Source organism: Pongo pygmaeus, chromosome 15 (genome assembly GCF_028885625.2).
Source record: "Pongo pygmaeus isolate AG05252 chromosome 15, NHGRI_mPonPyg2-v2.0_pri, whole genome shotgun sequence".
Classification (NCBI taxonomy): Eukaryota; Metazoa; Chordata; class Mammalia; order Primates; family Hominidae; genus Pongo; species Pongo pygmaeus.
Genome location: NC_072388.2, coordinates 95,575,977 through 95,591,846, shown reverse-complemented (window position 1 = coordinate 95,591,846; position 15,870 = coordinate 95,575,977). Strand labels below are relative to the sequence as shown.

General features: G+C 38.1%; 1 protein-coding gene across 6 annotated transcripts in view; it reads right to left on the bottom strand.

Annotated features, from left to right (window-relative positions):
* The window catches only part of PAPOLA (poly(A) polymerase alpha), a 65,091-nt gene that overhangs the window by 40,161 nt on the left and 9,060 nt on the right, over positions 1–15,870 (bottom strand). For all 6 annotated transcript variants that reach the window (XM_054447403.2, XM_054447404.2, XM_054447405.2 and 3 more), the window contains exons 2-4: positions 6,825–6,998; positions 5,983–6,049; positions 1,657–1,738 (exon numbers count right to left, since the gene is read on the bottom strand). In XM_054447403.2, coding sequence (XP_054303378.1) covers positions 1,657–1,738; positions 5,983–6,049; positions 6,825–6,998 — 323 coding nt within the window. The remainder of the gene's footprint in view (positions 1–1,656; positions 1,739–5,982; positions 6,050–6,824; positions 6,999–15,870) is intronic.

Genomic DNA, 15,870 nt, shown 5'->3' with positions numbered 1-15,870 from the left:
GCCCCTAAATGGGACCTACAAAATAAACTTCAAGCAGAAGAATCCAAAGAAGTAGACAATGGTAAAATATTTGTCATTAATTCAGTGCTTGATAAGAGGCCAGCACTGAGTACACAGGCAGAATTTTAAAAAGGAGAATTAAAATCAATTGGGGTCATAAAATGGAGAGATTAATGTGGAATCAGGTCAACAGTCATTTTCCTAAAAGACAAGATGCTGAGGTATGACTCTGAAAACTATTTATTATAACAGAATATTCAAGAACACGAAGAAGGGTGTACAGCACACAGGATATATCAAAAGTAATGTACTAATGGGACAGAGTGATGGGAGATGGAGAGAGGGAAGGATACTAGAAAACAGACAACACTATCTGGCAGATACAGTTCATGGTTAAAGAATACAGCCTCAGCTGGGTGTGGTGGCTCATGCCTGTAATCCCAGCACTCTGGGAGGCTGAGGCAAGTGGATGGCTTGAGGCCAGGAGTTCGAGACCAGCTGGACAACACGGGAAAACCCTGTCTCTACCAAAATAAAATAAAATAATTAGCCAGGCATGGTGGCGTGTGCCTGTAGTCCCAGCTACTCAGGTGGCTGAGGCCTGAAAATCACTTGAGCCCAGGAGGTAGAAGGTGCAGTAAGCCAAGACTGTGCTACTGCATCCAGCCTGTGCAACACAGCAAGACCCAAAGACAGTACAGCCTCCGGATGCCTGAGCTGTACCTACTCTGCCAGTAGAAGGCTGAGAAAAACTGTTCAAGCTTTACTGCCTCTTTTAGTCTCAGGCTCCTGTTTGTTATGTGAGAATAACAGTACTGGAAGAACTAAATAAGATAATGAAGATCTCAGTACTTGGTGAAAGAAAAGAAGCTCAATAAATGTTCTTTGCTGTGGTGACATTTTTATTGTGTATTTATTTGCATAGAGGAAATAACTACAAGTATAAACTATTAACTGATTATCATTGGCTATGAATACACATTTTTGGGGTTTGCTTTTGCTTAGCTATATTTTATAATTTGTCTATAAAGGTATTAGCGGGGGGCATCCACATGCTTTTCTTAAAAGCTAAAATTCATTTTTGTTCTATTTCCAGAGTGATATTCTTCTGGTGAGGGAAAATGATATATATGTAGATAGCAGCACTGTACAAAAGAGCTCTCCAACGGAAAAACTACTCTGTATCTGTACTTTCCAATGCAGTAACCACCAGCCATATGTGGCTACTGAACATATAAAATGTGGCTACCTCTACTGAAACTCTGAGTTTTTAATTTATTTATTTGTTTTTTTCTTGAGACGGGGTCTTGTTCTGTCACCCAGGCTGAAGTGTAGCAATGCAATCACAGCTCACTGCAGCCTTGACCTCCCTGGGCTCAAGCAATCCACCTGCCTCGGCCTCCCAAACTTCTAGGATTACAGATATGAGTCACCACACTAAGCTAATTTTATCTAATCTTAATAATACTTTTGGACAGTGGTGATATAGAAGTCAGCATTATTTTACATCTTTCTTACTGAAAAATTTAGACTCCTCAAAGCACTCTCTCTTCCACGCAAGCCTAAGCTATATGATACACAAGTAACTGAGACGGGTATGTCATAATTTTTAAGAACTAAAGGGTCCCTATCTAAGAAAAATGAAATAATACTTACCTTTTGTATGCACTCCTAATCTGTAAGATCCAAATGTAAAAATTTTTCCTCCAACATTTTCAATTACAGATTGTGGAAGATTCTGTTGAAACAAAAAATGGTTATTTTGCCAGTGGAGCACAAGGGAAACTATTCAAATGATACTATACTGGGGTCGGGGAGTGGATCCAAGAAAGATCACAGTGTAAATTTATATAAAGGGTATTCAAAGTCTATAAAAGCTCTCAAAAAATACCAGCCCCTCAGATCAATTATATTTGAAATTCAAACAATTTTCAACTTTTAAAGAAGTTTACTCTTTATTGTTAGATTCTTGCCCTATTTCTAGAAACTGCTATAAAGAAGACTGTGATTGAGAAGATCACGTAATCCCACAGGAGCACATTAGAATCAGGGACTTTATTCATGACAAAGATGCTGTATATAAAATGAATCACCAACTTAGAGTATAATAAAAACATATTGTGATTGCTTTAAAGAAAAAGATTATATTCAACAATTTTTACCAAATATCCCACAGCATATTAGAGTATTTTTTTTTAATCATATCAAAAGTGACTTGAAAGCCAATAGTAGCTACGCATGGTGGCTCACGCCTATAATCCCAACACTTTGGGAGGCTGAGACGGGCCAATTGCTTGAGCCCAGATTGAGACCAGCTTCGGCAACATGTGAAACCCCGTCTCTACAAAAAATGTTTTAAAAATTAGCTGGGCATGGTGGCGTGTGCATATAGTCCCAGCTAATCAGGTGGCTAAGGTGGGAGGATTGCTTGAGCCCTACAGGTCGAGGCTACATAAGCCATGATCACGCCACTGCACTCTAGCCTGGGCGACAGAGTCAGACCCTGTCTCAAAAAAAGAGAAGGGGAAGGGGAAGAGGGGAAGAAGGGAAGGGGAAGCGGAAGGGGAACAGGAAGGGGAAAGGGACAGCAGAGCAGAGAAGAGAAAGCCAATATTGGTAAATAATTGCTTAGTTTTTTAGATTTCCAAAAGGCTTTAGTGAAGTAATTTAGAAACGACTAACTTTACTTTTCTTACTCAGAAAGAGTAGAGTCATCAGGAAGAGGGAGAAAGCATTCAAAAACTGCCTTCCTGGCCCTGGCACTAGTGTAAAGTCCCAAGCTTTACAGTTTAGTATTCGGTGGCCCTGCTCATAAGAATGACAAGGTCTGTCCAAACAAAAACAATTTTATTGTTTAGTCAATATTTCCTTTTACCTAACTCCTCAGTATAATAAAATATCTATTCAGTACCAAAACATGTAAAAGACCACCACCCTTCCTCTCAAAAAAAATAAAAACGACATAAAATGAAGTGTTATTTGATACTCCAAAAAAACCCTAAAGACAAGTTCTAAAGAGTCAGAGACTCCTGTTTTTTAAGAGCATATTTAACCATCACTATAGAAAATAGACAAGTTATGCGTGTAATTTTTTTTTTTTTTTTTTTCTGAGACGGAGTCTCGCTCTGTCACCCAGGCTGGAGTGCAACGGCGCAATCTCGGCTCACTGCAACCTCTGCCTCCTGGGTTCAAGCCATTATCCTGCCTCAGCCTCCTGAGTAGCTGGGATTACAGGCGCGCACTGCCACGCCCGGCTAATTTTTGTATTTTTAGTAGAGACAGGGTTTCACCATGTTAGTCAGGCTTGTCTCGAACTCCTGACCTCGTGATAAGCCCACCTCTGCCTCCCAAAGTGTTGGATTACAGGTGTGAGCCACTGTGCCCGGCTGTAATGTATTTCTTAGAAGTTAAGCAAAGCCTTTGTCTTCCTATGTTTAGATATTTTAAAACCTCAATGGCAACGCTGACCTGGTTATTTAAAATTAGCCAGCAAGACATGTGCAGAAGTAGCCTACAAAGGAGGTGAAGGAGAAACTATCTTAAAACACTGGTCCACAGACTTCTCTATTAAGACATAACAATCTTTTGAAGAATACTCTCCAATGGTACTTTCTGCAAGGATGTAAACATTCTGTCACTGTTACTCATCACTGTTGAGCACTTGAAATGTTGCTAGTGTAGTCAAGAATCTGAATGTTTAATTTTGATTAATTTTAATTTCTATTTAAATACCTGGCTGGTGACTAGTATATTATAAACTACATTTTTAGATAGTAGTATGTTTATACCTATTATCATCATTGTAACCCAGAAATTAAGATTTCTTAATTCAGATCATGGAAAAACATTTTCACTTGCAAAATTTTTTTCATTTTTAAGTCAAGACTATTAGATGTCAAACAAACCAAAAAAAAATCTTATTTTCTATCAGAAACTAAAATCAATAAGAAACACATGGTACGTAAAGTCCACAATTTAGAATACTACATTTGCTGAAGTTTAATTTTATTTTGAAATATACATATACATTGCTTTAAGTAAACAGTAATATAAATTTGATTAAAATCAAAAGACTACAACTTTTCTTTTAAGTTGACACCCTCTCTCCCTGCTCTAAGAAATTTTTCCTTTACCCTTGGTTCTCTTTTCAACCTTTCAGTTATATTATAGATGAAACATGGATTTTGTACTACCCTGGAAAAATTACCACTATTTATGTTATTTTTTAAATGGGTCAAATGAACTCCACACACAACTCTACAAATACATTTTCTCTACCAGAAGAAGCCCAGCCATGTATTTATGAGTTGTATGTATGAATATTCATAATGAAGTGTTAGAAACTCAAAGGGGCTGGGGCAGTGGCTCACCCCTGTAATCCTGGCACTTTGGGAAGCCAAGGCAGGCAGATATCTTAAGCCCAGGAGTTCGAGACTAGCCTAGGCAACATGGTGAAAAGCCATTGCTACAAAAAATTAGCCAGGCTTGGTGGTGCCCACCTATAGTCCCAGCTACTCAGGAGGCTGGGGTGGGAGGATCACCTGAGCCCGGGAGGCAGAGGATACAGTTAGCTAAGATCATGCCACTGCACTCCAGTCTGGGCAAGAGGGAGACCCTGTCTCAAAAAAAAAAAAAAAAAAAAAAAGAGGACAGGAAGAGTACCTCACGCCTGTAATCCCAGCACTCTGAAAGGCCGAGGTGGGCAGATCACTTGAGACCAAAAGTTTGAGACCAGCTGGTCAACATGGCAAAAGCCCATCTCTACTAAAATACAAAATTAGCTGGGTATGGTGGCGCATACCTGTAATCCCAGCTACTTGAGGGGCTGAGGCAGGAGAATCAGTTGGCCGCAGGAGGCACAGGTTGCAGCGAGCCAAGATCGTGCCACTGCACTTCAGCCTGGGCAACTGAGCGAGACTGTCTCAAAAAAAAAAAAGAAAAAGAAAGAAAGAGGCTAGATGCAGTGGCTCACGCCTGTAATCCCAAGTACTTTGGGAGGCCAAGGAAGGTGGATCACTTGAGGTCAGGAGCTCAAGACCAGCGTGGTCAACATGGAGAAACCCTGTCTCTACTAAAAATAAAAACAATAGTTGGGCATGGTGGCGCCCACCTGTAATTCCAGCTACTCAGGAGGCTGAGGCATGAGAATCACTTGAACCGGGGAGGTGGTGGTTGCAGCGGCACCACTGCACTCTAGCCTGGGTGACAGAGTGAGACTCTGTCTCAATAAAGAAAGAAAAAATGAAACCCAAAGAATGTTATTATAGAAAACTAAATAGGCAGGCAGCAGCTCATGCCTGGAATGCTAGCACTTTGGGAGGCCAAGGTGAGAGGACTGCTTGAGGCCAGGAGTTTGAGATCAGTCTGGGCAACACAGCAAGACCCCACATATACCATTAGCCAGGTGTGAAGGGACATGCCTATAGTCCTAGCTACTTGGGAGACTGAGGCTAGGAGGATTGCTTGAACTCAGGAATTTCAGGTTACAGTGCACTATAATGGTGTCACTACACTTCGCTTGAATAACAGAGCGAGACCCTGTCTCAAAAAAAAAAAAAAAAAAAAAAAAAAAACTAAATAAATATTCAGTTTGAATAATACCTGAAAATCTTTTTTAAAAACTGTGGCAGAATTTCTTAACAGGTAAGAAGATTCTCAAATATGTTTAAAGCACCTTTTTAGAGAAACATCCATTATTTCTGTGAAGAGTGTAAGTAGTTTACAATTACTGAGTTTCAGTTTTCAAATGTTCCAAACAAAGAGTACTATACATTATTTTTAAAAATCACTTAACTCAGTTCAGTTTTTCCTGCTTCCAAATTAACTAGAAAAATAATGTAAAATTTGTTATCAATAGTCTAAAATTGACTCCACATTAAAGACTCCAAATCCACTCAAATAAGAACAGGTTATATAAGACACTTGCTGTGTTCAGTTGGCTATATACGACCAATTATTTCATATACGAAAAAGTTGCCTTACCTTGCTTTCACTGATTTCTCGTATCCACTCTTTTACCAGGTTATTTAGTTTTCCCAAAATTAAAATCCTGTTGATAAAACAATTATCAATCAAGTATTCCAGATCCTTACTGATTAAATTTCTTAAAGTTTTAAATAGGCGTTCTTCCTAAATTATGAGTTTTTAAGCGATCAGAAGCACAGTATATTGTAGTTAGTGCACGCTCGCGCTCTCTCTCTCTCTCTATATATATAGGCACTGTTACACTGAGTAAGGCATTCCTCTTTCTCCAGACAATTCAGTACTATAATAACCAAAAGCATTAAAAAATCAAAACTAATTCTTCAGAAAAAAATAAATAAATAACATCAAAATTAAGGGAAGAGAACTCTATGTAGAAAATAAAAGTTTTCAGCCAGGTACGGTGGCTCACGCCTGTAATCCCAACACTTTGGAGGCCAAGGCGGGCAGATCACCGGAGGTCAGGAGTTCAAGACCAGCCTGACCAACATGGTGAAACCCCATCTCTACCAAAAATACAAAAAATTAGCCAGGCATGGTGGCGGGTGCCTATAATCCCAGCTACTCGAGATGCTGAGGGAGGAGAATCGCTTGAACCCAGGAGGCGGAGGCTGTGGTGAGCCAAGATCGCACCATTGCACTTCAGCCTGGGTAACAAGAGGAAGACTCCGTCTCAAAAAAAAAAAAGTTTTCTCTCTTAAGTATCCCTCTTCTCCAAAACAGATATATAGATCTGGACAAATAACCCTGGCCTTCTAAGTAAGTAGAGAATGCCTCAAAATTAGTTTATGTCAACATTAATAAAAGTTTCCAAGTTAAAAAAATATAGAATATCTATTTACCTGCGCTGCAGTTCCTCTTCCTCTTCAAAAACCCCAAAGGGTTTCAATGTCTCAATTAGTTTCTGTGTAAGTACGCAGTCAGTCTCCTTGGGGGCTGCTAAGCTGATAGGAGAAGTAATGCCATAGTGCTTCTGTGGCGGTTGTGTTTGTTGTGATCCCTGTGTTGTAACTGGACTATAAATAAAATTGGATAAAATTACTGCCAAAAGAATTCTACAATTTGAAACAAATCAGTATGACCAGAAAAAGTAATTTAGTAACACACATTTCTAAACATGATTGGTTCCCTGCAATACCCCCAAAATTTTTATGACAAAAAGTGACCAAAAGCAAATGACCAAAAAGAGAAAATCCTGCCCCAAGGATTTTAACTCTGTCACTACTTAAACACCTAAGTTAGAATCCAGACCAAATACATTGCTACAGAAAACACTATTCAGAATATAGTAAACTTCTGAGAAATTTCACCTCTTGAAAGGAAGCCAAAATCTGTTTCTTAAACATTGATAAACACACTACAAAAATGCTACTTTACCAATATAAGACATTCCCCAAATGAAACCTGGCATCTGGCTCACAATGAATGAAGTTCATAGATAATGAAGCAAACAGCATAAACTTAAAAAATTTGAAGGGAAAGAACTATATTCACCCTAAGCTTGTTAATGATCTTTTTAAAAGATTTACACTTCGATAATGATGCTAGTCTAAAAGGTTTATTTTACACACACAGCTATTTTATCCATTTTAAGATAAGTTCCAAATTTGTAAAAAGGCATAGCATGCTTTAAATGCTTAGGAAATAAATCTGACTCAATCTTTTTTCATAAATATTTTTTCATTAAATTAACTTTAAGAAGTCAACACAATAATTTTAAACTAACAGTTGAATAACATACAAAACCAAGTACACGATAAGGAAAGACCCAAAATCTGGATCAGTTATTTCTCCAAAATTCCATTCCTTAAGAAATTAAGTGTTTATAGGCCAGGTGTGGTGGCTCACCCCTGTAATCCCAGCACTTCAGGAGGCTGAAGTGGGAGAATGGCTTGAGCCCAGGAGTTGAGGCCAGCCTGGATAACATGCTGAAACCCGGTCTCTACCAAAAAAAAAAAAAAAAAAAAAAAAAGCGTATTTTACACACACACACACACAGCTACTTTTTATTTTTTGAGATGGAGTCTCACTCTGTCACCCAGGCTGGAGTATAGTGGTGCGATCTCAGCTCACTGCAACCTCTGCCTTCCAGGTTCCACCGATTCTCCTGCCTCAGCCTCCTGAGTAGCTGGGACTACAGATGCATGCCACCATGCCTGGCTAATTTTTATATTTTTAGTAGAGACAGGGTTTCACCATGTTGGCCAGGCTGCTCTCGAACTCCTAAGCTCAAGTGATCTGCTCCCTTTGGCCTCCCAAAGCGCTGGGATTACAGGCATGGGCCACCACACCCAACCGCAGCTACTTTTTTACCAAGTTCTAAATACAATTTCTACTTTAAAGTGTGATAATCTACATAATCAATAAAGGCCAGGTGCGGTGGCTCACGCTTGTAATCCCAGCACTTTGGGAGGCCGAGGCCGGCGGATCACAAGGTCAGGAGATGGAGACCACGGCGAAACCCCGTCTCTACTCAAAATACAAAAAATTAGCTGGGCGTGGTGGCAGGCGCCTGTAGTCCCAGCTACTCGGAGAGGCTGAGGCAGGAGAACGGCGTGAACCCGGGAGGCGGAGCTTGCAGTGAGCCGAGATCGCGCTACTGCACTCCAGCCTGGGTGACACAGTGAGACTCGGTCTCAAAAAAAAAAAAAAAAAAAAAAAAGCAAAAAGCAATAAAGTGCTAAATCTAAGAATGCTATGCAAATAAGGCTTATGATACATTTACTGAACAAATCCACTGGGTTCTGGTCTATACTGCGACTACTAGACTGTTCTGTGATTTGTCTTGTGATATCAACAAAGATCTAAGAATGCCAGGAAGCCCATACTGTGTGTTACTAATTAGCTGCTGGACTGCGTGTCATCTATTTACTGTTGCCTGGTCTAGTTACATACCGTCTTAATTTTAATTCAGATTTTATAATAACATTTACTGAATAAATATGAATCAGACTTATCCTTGCAGAAATTAATTCACATTAGATCATTTCCTCCTGCCCCTTTAATCTAAGTTGCATAGCTACTCAAAGCTATAATGTTAATCCCCATTAGCATTAAGCATTTGCTGAAGACTGGCCCAAGCATGGTGTCTCACACTTGTAATCCCAGCAAATTTTGGGAGGCCAAGAAGGGCAGATGATTTGAGGCCAGGAGTTCAAAGACCAGCCCAGCCAACAAGGCAAAAACCCATTTCTAATAAAAATACAAAAATTAGCCAGGTGTGGTGGCATGCTGTAATCTCAGCTACTCAGGAGGCTGAGGTAGGAGCATTGCCCTAACCCAGGAAGTGGAAGTTGCGGTGAGCCAAGATCGTGCCACTGCACTCCAGCCTGGGCAACAGAGCAAAACTCCATCTCAAAAAAAAAAAAAAAGCATTTGCTGAAGACGAAATAAAAATGTTCTATTTTCCAATTGTATGTAGCATCTCCTATGGTTAAAATATACACATGAAATGTAACTGAATTCATAATGTCTTGTTCATTACACACAGGTTTTTTTTCCCCCAGTTTTATTGAGATATCATTGACATACCAAAAATACTGAACGTAATTAATGTATATAATTTGGTGAGTTTGGACATATGCATACACTTGTAGTTCCATTAGCATAATCAAGGTAATATACACATCCATTACCTCCAAAAGTTTCCCTGTGTACCCCTCTGGTTTTCTGCCATAAGAGCACGCAACTTGAGATCTACTCTTAAATTTTCAAGTGCACAATACGAAGTATGCTTACCACATATCCTAACGTAATTGTATTATCTTGTGTTATTCATTGCTTCATGAGTTTTTCTGAATAAACTACAGTCCTTCACAATTATCCTGGGATTATGAATGCTTTTATAAATGATTTTAACACGAGTAAAGCCGGAAAAAATGTAAAAACTTTATTTTGTCTAGGCTAGATCTGGTTCAAGCAAGGAGAGCTTTTAAGTCAAGTATAAGCTGAAATTATACTTTTGTAGCTTCAAGCAATAAACCTCTATTTTTGTTTTGTGTGAGTAATATGTTTCTCTGCATTCTTTTCCATTCTCAAGGAATTAAATTCATTACCAGTTCAATTTGGATCATTAAAAAAACAAAGAGTATCCACTGTAAGATTCCTAAATCTTTCCATTTTTTCTTACTCAAATCTTTAGACTTCCATTGTCACAATAAACAATGCTTGGAAAGCTCCTGTCTACTTTAACTTTCTCACTAGAACATTAGAATACAGGCCCTGATTTCTAAATGTGCACAAGACTTGTTCAGCCTAATTTGAAAAAATATTGATTCCACTAACATTTTGATGGGGAAATAAATCAGATACAAGCTGGAAATTTTTATTTACTTTATTCCAAATGTAGGCACATCATCTAGCCTCAGTATTACTTTGTGTCAAGATAAAACTACATGTGTTCCATCTAATTCAAGAAAGAACATATATGGGCCAGGCACCATGGCTGATGCATATAATCCCAATGCTTAGGGAGGCATAGCAGGGGAAAATCACTTGAGGTCAGGAATTTGAGACCAGCTTGGGCAACACAGCTAGACACCCATCTCTATGAAAAATAAAAATTAGCTGGGCTTGGTGGCACATGCCCGTAGTCCTAGCTACTCAGGAGGCTGAGGCAGGAGGATGGCTTGAGCCCAGGAGTTTGAGATAGGAGGAGCCCAGGAGGGAGGGAGGGAGGGAGGGAGGAAGGAAGAAAGAGAAGTAGAGAATGAGGGAGGGAGGGGAAGGAAAGGGAAGGAAAGAAAGAAAGAAAAAGAAAAACTATGTTAACATAGACCTACCAAATAAAAAGAAACAAATGCATATTCTGAAATTTACAAGATACTTGTGTCTCCAATAAAAATGGCTCAGCATGAGCTTAAGGAGCTAGACTAAGAATTCCAGGCTCCCAGATATTTCAAACGTCCAAAACGTCCAAAGTAGAAACATTAAACATTGTAACACTGTAAATGGAAGTGAAGATTTTCCATTTAACATTAGAAATTAAGTAGAGTGGTAAGACAATTTAAGGAATCTTTTTGTTGCTGTTCTCCTTCTAACAAAACAAAACTATATACTCCAATACTGGGCAACTTGGAACATAAACCTCCAAAGATTAAGGATTCTTCTGCCTTACATATGCACTGACACTCTCCTGGAACCATACACCAGACAGCTACCAATCCCAAGAATGCAAAGTTCCTCCTCCCATTCTTGAACGCACTAGACATCTGCCCATTCTAGAAACATTTTTACCAGTATTTCATTTTCTTCAGACACTATTCTACTTTGAAAAATAAACTTCTACAATTTACGTAACACAAAAAGGAAAAATACAAACCAGACATATAGCTGCAGTATTTGTGATTCCTTAAAATGTCTTCCCGGTTTTTAATCAAGAACACTGTGCTTTGCTTGAGCAACTGGTCCATTTTCATCTCACCAACAAAATTAATATTTATTTACCTGAATATTTACCTGAAGGTAAATATTAATTTACCTTCAGGGTACTGCCTGAATTCTTAGAGTGCAACTGGCAGCCATCTAGCAAGCTCTCTACTCTATAAAAATACAAAAATTACTGTATTTCCTTAAGAACTATTTTTAGTAACCTAATTTTTTGCTCCATTGTGTATCTATCCTTATTCTTCCTTTTCATCCACATCTAATGCAAACATCTTGCCAGTTTTTAATATTATGACTAAAGCCTTAAACGTTCTTCATCTTTTCTTAAAAGTCTTCTTAAAAGTCTTCATCCTTTCTGGATCAGAGTTACACATAAATACATACAATAGTACATATATGAATTCTGCCCCCTCTCAAAACCACAAAAGACAGCCAAACACTCCTCCCCTACAAACACACCTTTTCTTACAGGTTCAAGGCAATGTATAAAGAATTTTCAGAACTCTTCTCTCCTTAGAATACGAGGAGTTTTCTTTATAATATTTAAATTATTTTCATCAAGGCAAAGTTCACATAGAACACATGCCTTTTAATTATTTTAATTTTAACATTCTATATAACAATTCCTTTTCAACTATTCTAGTTCTGATTTTTGGCAATCTTGGTCCCAACTCCTTTACTTCTACTCCTTTGTCACATGGTTCCACCATGCATACTACTACTAAGTATGTCTTCCTAAAATATAACTGTGTACTAAAAAACTGTAACTTCTGGTAACGGCATTCAAGACAGACGACAAAGTCTGGTCTCAACTCAAAAACAATCTGATAAAAAAGGGAGAAAGCAGGCCTGATTTCACTTCTGCTACTCGTCGTATTACTCTGGTTTCATTTCTGCCACTAGTTATATTATTCTTCGTAAGTTGCATCTCTGTGGATTTACCTTAGAATTTATTGTATCTCTTCATTACTTTGGATAACAAACTAGGAATTTTACAACTACAACACAAACACTAAAGAGCAGTTTCCAAATACGAAAGTTTTTAGACCAAAGCTGAGAAACAGGTCTTTCCTTTCCCCGTGCAGGGCTGTCAAGATGACTCTAATTAGGATAAATATTTAGGAACTTAGAAAGAATAGTGACATTTTTGTTGACTGTTGGCTGTTTATTTTGGCAGGATATTTGTTTCAAAAGGTTAGACATTCAACTTAACTAATATATACAATCTCAACCATCGAGAACCACCTTGGTACAGTAGTTAGAAATCTAATGCAAATAGGCTGGGCGCAGTGGCTCACGCCTGTAATCCCAGCACTTTGGGAGGCCAAGGCGGGCGGAACACGAGGTCAGGAGATCGAGACCATCCTGGCTGACACAGTGAAACCCCGTCTCTACTAAACACACCAAAAAAAAAAAAAAAAAAAATTAGCCGGGCGTGGTGGCAGTCGCCTGTAGTCATAGCTACTTGTGAGGCTGAGGCAGGAGAATGGCGTGAACCTGGGAGGTGGAGCTTGCAGTGAGCCGAGATCCAGCTTAGGCGACAGAGGGGGACTCAGTCTCAAAAAAAAAGATATCTAATGCAAATAGTGCAAGTTCCTATGATTTGTTAACTGGAGTTTAACGATCATACGTTCAAATAGGCAAAGCATGATCATCTTTGGACATATACTGATAAACATTTTAAGTCAGTGAAGACAACTATGAAATACTCAAATGGCTTTGACTGTCCATAGTAAAATCTAAAACCCAGATGCTATTTCAAAAATATTTAAAAAGCATAAAGGCACTAAAAGAAAATAAAAAACATTTTCAGAGCCTTAGTCAAGCTCTGAATGCAAAAGCCATAAAAACAGGTTTACTTATATCAAAATATTCCAACTTTTATATAATAACAATATAGCACATAAGGAAAGTTAAAGCAAATGATAAAAGGAGAAAATACATGCAATTTATGCCAAAACAGCAACAGTCTGAATACATAAAGAATTCTTCAATTAATTTTTTAAAAAGTTTCACTGCATATCAGGGAAGCAAATTAAGACAACCAGATTAATGAAAAACAAAATTTAATATATGTGGTAAGAATGAAAGACAAAAAACCTCCAATGTTGGCCATGGTGTAAAAAAAACGAGCCCTTATTCATCACGATGAAAGCAAACTTGTTACATCATTTTAAAAAGCAATCTGATATTTACCAAAATTAAAAATGCACATACCAATTTTAAGAGTTTGTCTAGCAACTTTATCTCCAGGGATCTATTTATTACAGAAATACTAGGACAGAAGGTTCAAACTGAAAGCCATGAAGTTGGAAGACACATTCTCTTTAATCACACATTTTTAAAATATAAAATATTACATAAAAAGCTAAATCCCCAGGCCTGGTGCAGTGGCTCAGACCTGTAATCCCGTCACTTTGGGAGGCTGAGGTAGGAGGATCCCTTGAGCCCAGGAGTTTGAGACCAGCCTGGGCAACACAGAAAGACCCCATCTGTACAAAAAGTTTAAAAATTAGCCAGCTGTAGTGGCATGCACCTGTAGTCCCAGCTACTTAGAAGGCTGAGGCAAGAGGATCTCTTGAGCCCAGGAAGCTGAGGCTGTAGTGATCTGTGATCACACCACTGCAATCCAGCCTGAGCAACAAGCGAGACTCCATCCCCAAAAAAAGCAAAAAGCAAACAATAAAAAATATATACATTTCCAGCCACTGTTAGAGTATGGGTGCAAAGACTGGAAGACAGACCAAAATAGGGACCCGAATTCCGGCATAACAAAAATAAGCTTGAAATGAGCAGTGTCTATCCCAGGGCTATCCCCTAAAAAGGGAGCTTCTTTGGTACTTAGTTCATTCATTTGTAAATTAACTCTCTTGATCTCATAGGTTCTGGAATTTGAACCTTTCTCATAGAACTAACACACAGAGGTATTCAAGGTTGTTCACTGAGCAGAGTATGCAATGAAGTAAAACTGGAAACCACCTAAATATCCATCAGTAAAGAACTGGTTAATTACAGTACATGCTTACAACTTAAAACTATGCCCAAATAAAGCAATGAGATAGTACGTGTAGCAGCATGTGTATCAGGAGAAAAAAAAGTGGCAGAATATAATTATGATCATAGCTGCCATCTACTGAAATTTCAACATAACTCACATATTAAGTCAAGCACTTTAAATTATTCCCAATTTTTTTCTAACAACTCTTACTATTAAACTAAGAAAGAAGCCTTGACTAAGTTTACTGGACCAGAATATGAACCCAGATAGCGGATTTCATAGCCTATAATAATCATCCCTATACTGAGGCACCTCTGCACATCATTTACAATATGTAGTCATATAGATAAAGATTTTTTTTTTTTTAAATTTTAGAGATGGGGTCTTGTTCTGCTGCCCAGGCTGATCTAAACTCTTGAGTTCAGGCGATCCTCCCTCATAGCTCAGATTACAGGCATACACCATGACACCCATTTTTTTAACTATTTGTATATTATGTCCGTAACACATTCATAGAAACACGACCAAGCAGAATTGAGACCATAAAATTTTACCTTATATTTTATAAACTTATTTCAACATGTTAAATTATTTAAAGTAGATATTAATAATCTTGCAAAAGTTAAAAGTCAACTAATTCTACCGTTCGCCATTAAATTAGAATAGTTATAGCAAGGAGGCTAAAATAACCCCCTAAAATGGCAGCAAGGGACACCAAACAAATCCTCAAATTAAAACAATAATTAGCTTTTGGTTATTAGCTAAAAACTCAGTTTATGCTAATTAAAACACTATTTTGTGAAATAAACCAAGATTTTTAAAATAGCTTTTTAGTGCAATACTCTGTGGCTACAAATTGTAAATCCAAAGCAAATATTGCTTTATTTATTGCTCCAGGAAGCTGCTAGGGCAGCCAAGGTTATTAAACATCAACTCAATTTTCCTAAAAGCACTTTTTTCTCATCTACCTTTTGTCAGAAAGTACAGTATTTATTAGGTTGAAATGTACCAAATTCCTAAATATGCATAAAAGACAATGCTAAATAAAATCAGAAATACAAAGATGCTTAAGGTAGTCTCTGTTTTCAATGACAATCTCAAATTTAGTCTGGGATTCAGATCCTTAAACAACAAGTGCAAAGTAGAAGCTTGGGAAAAAAACCATTAAAGAAACAAAGATAAAATCATGACTATGCCAGAAGGTTAAAGTGTACACAGTAAATGATAGGAAGGGAGAGGCGTAATTTAGGCAGATGACTACTAACACACAAAAGGACAGAACATCATATTTCCATTGGTGTTTTCCTTAAATAGTTAATGTTTAAGTACTTTGCATCTCAATTTAATTTTTTTTAATAGAGTCAGGATCTCACTATGTTGCCCAGGCTGGTGTCCAACGCCTGGGCTCAAGCAATCCTCCCACCTTGACTTCTCAAAGTGCTGGGATTACGGGCATGAGCCACCACAGCCCGCCTGTGTCTCAATTTATACAAAACTCATCAGGC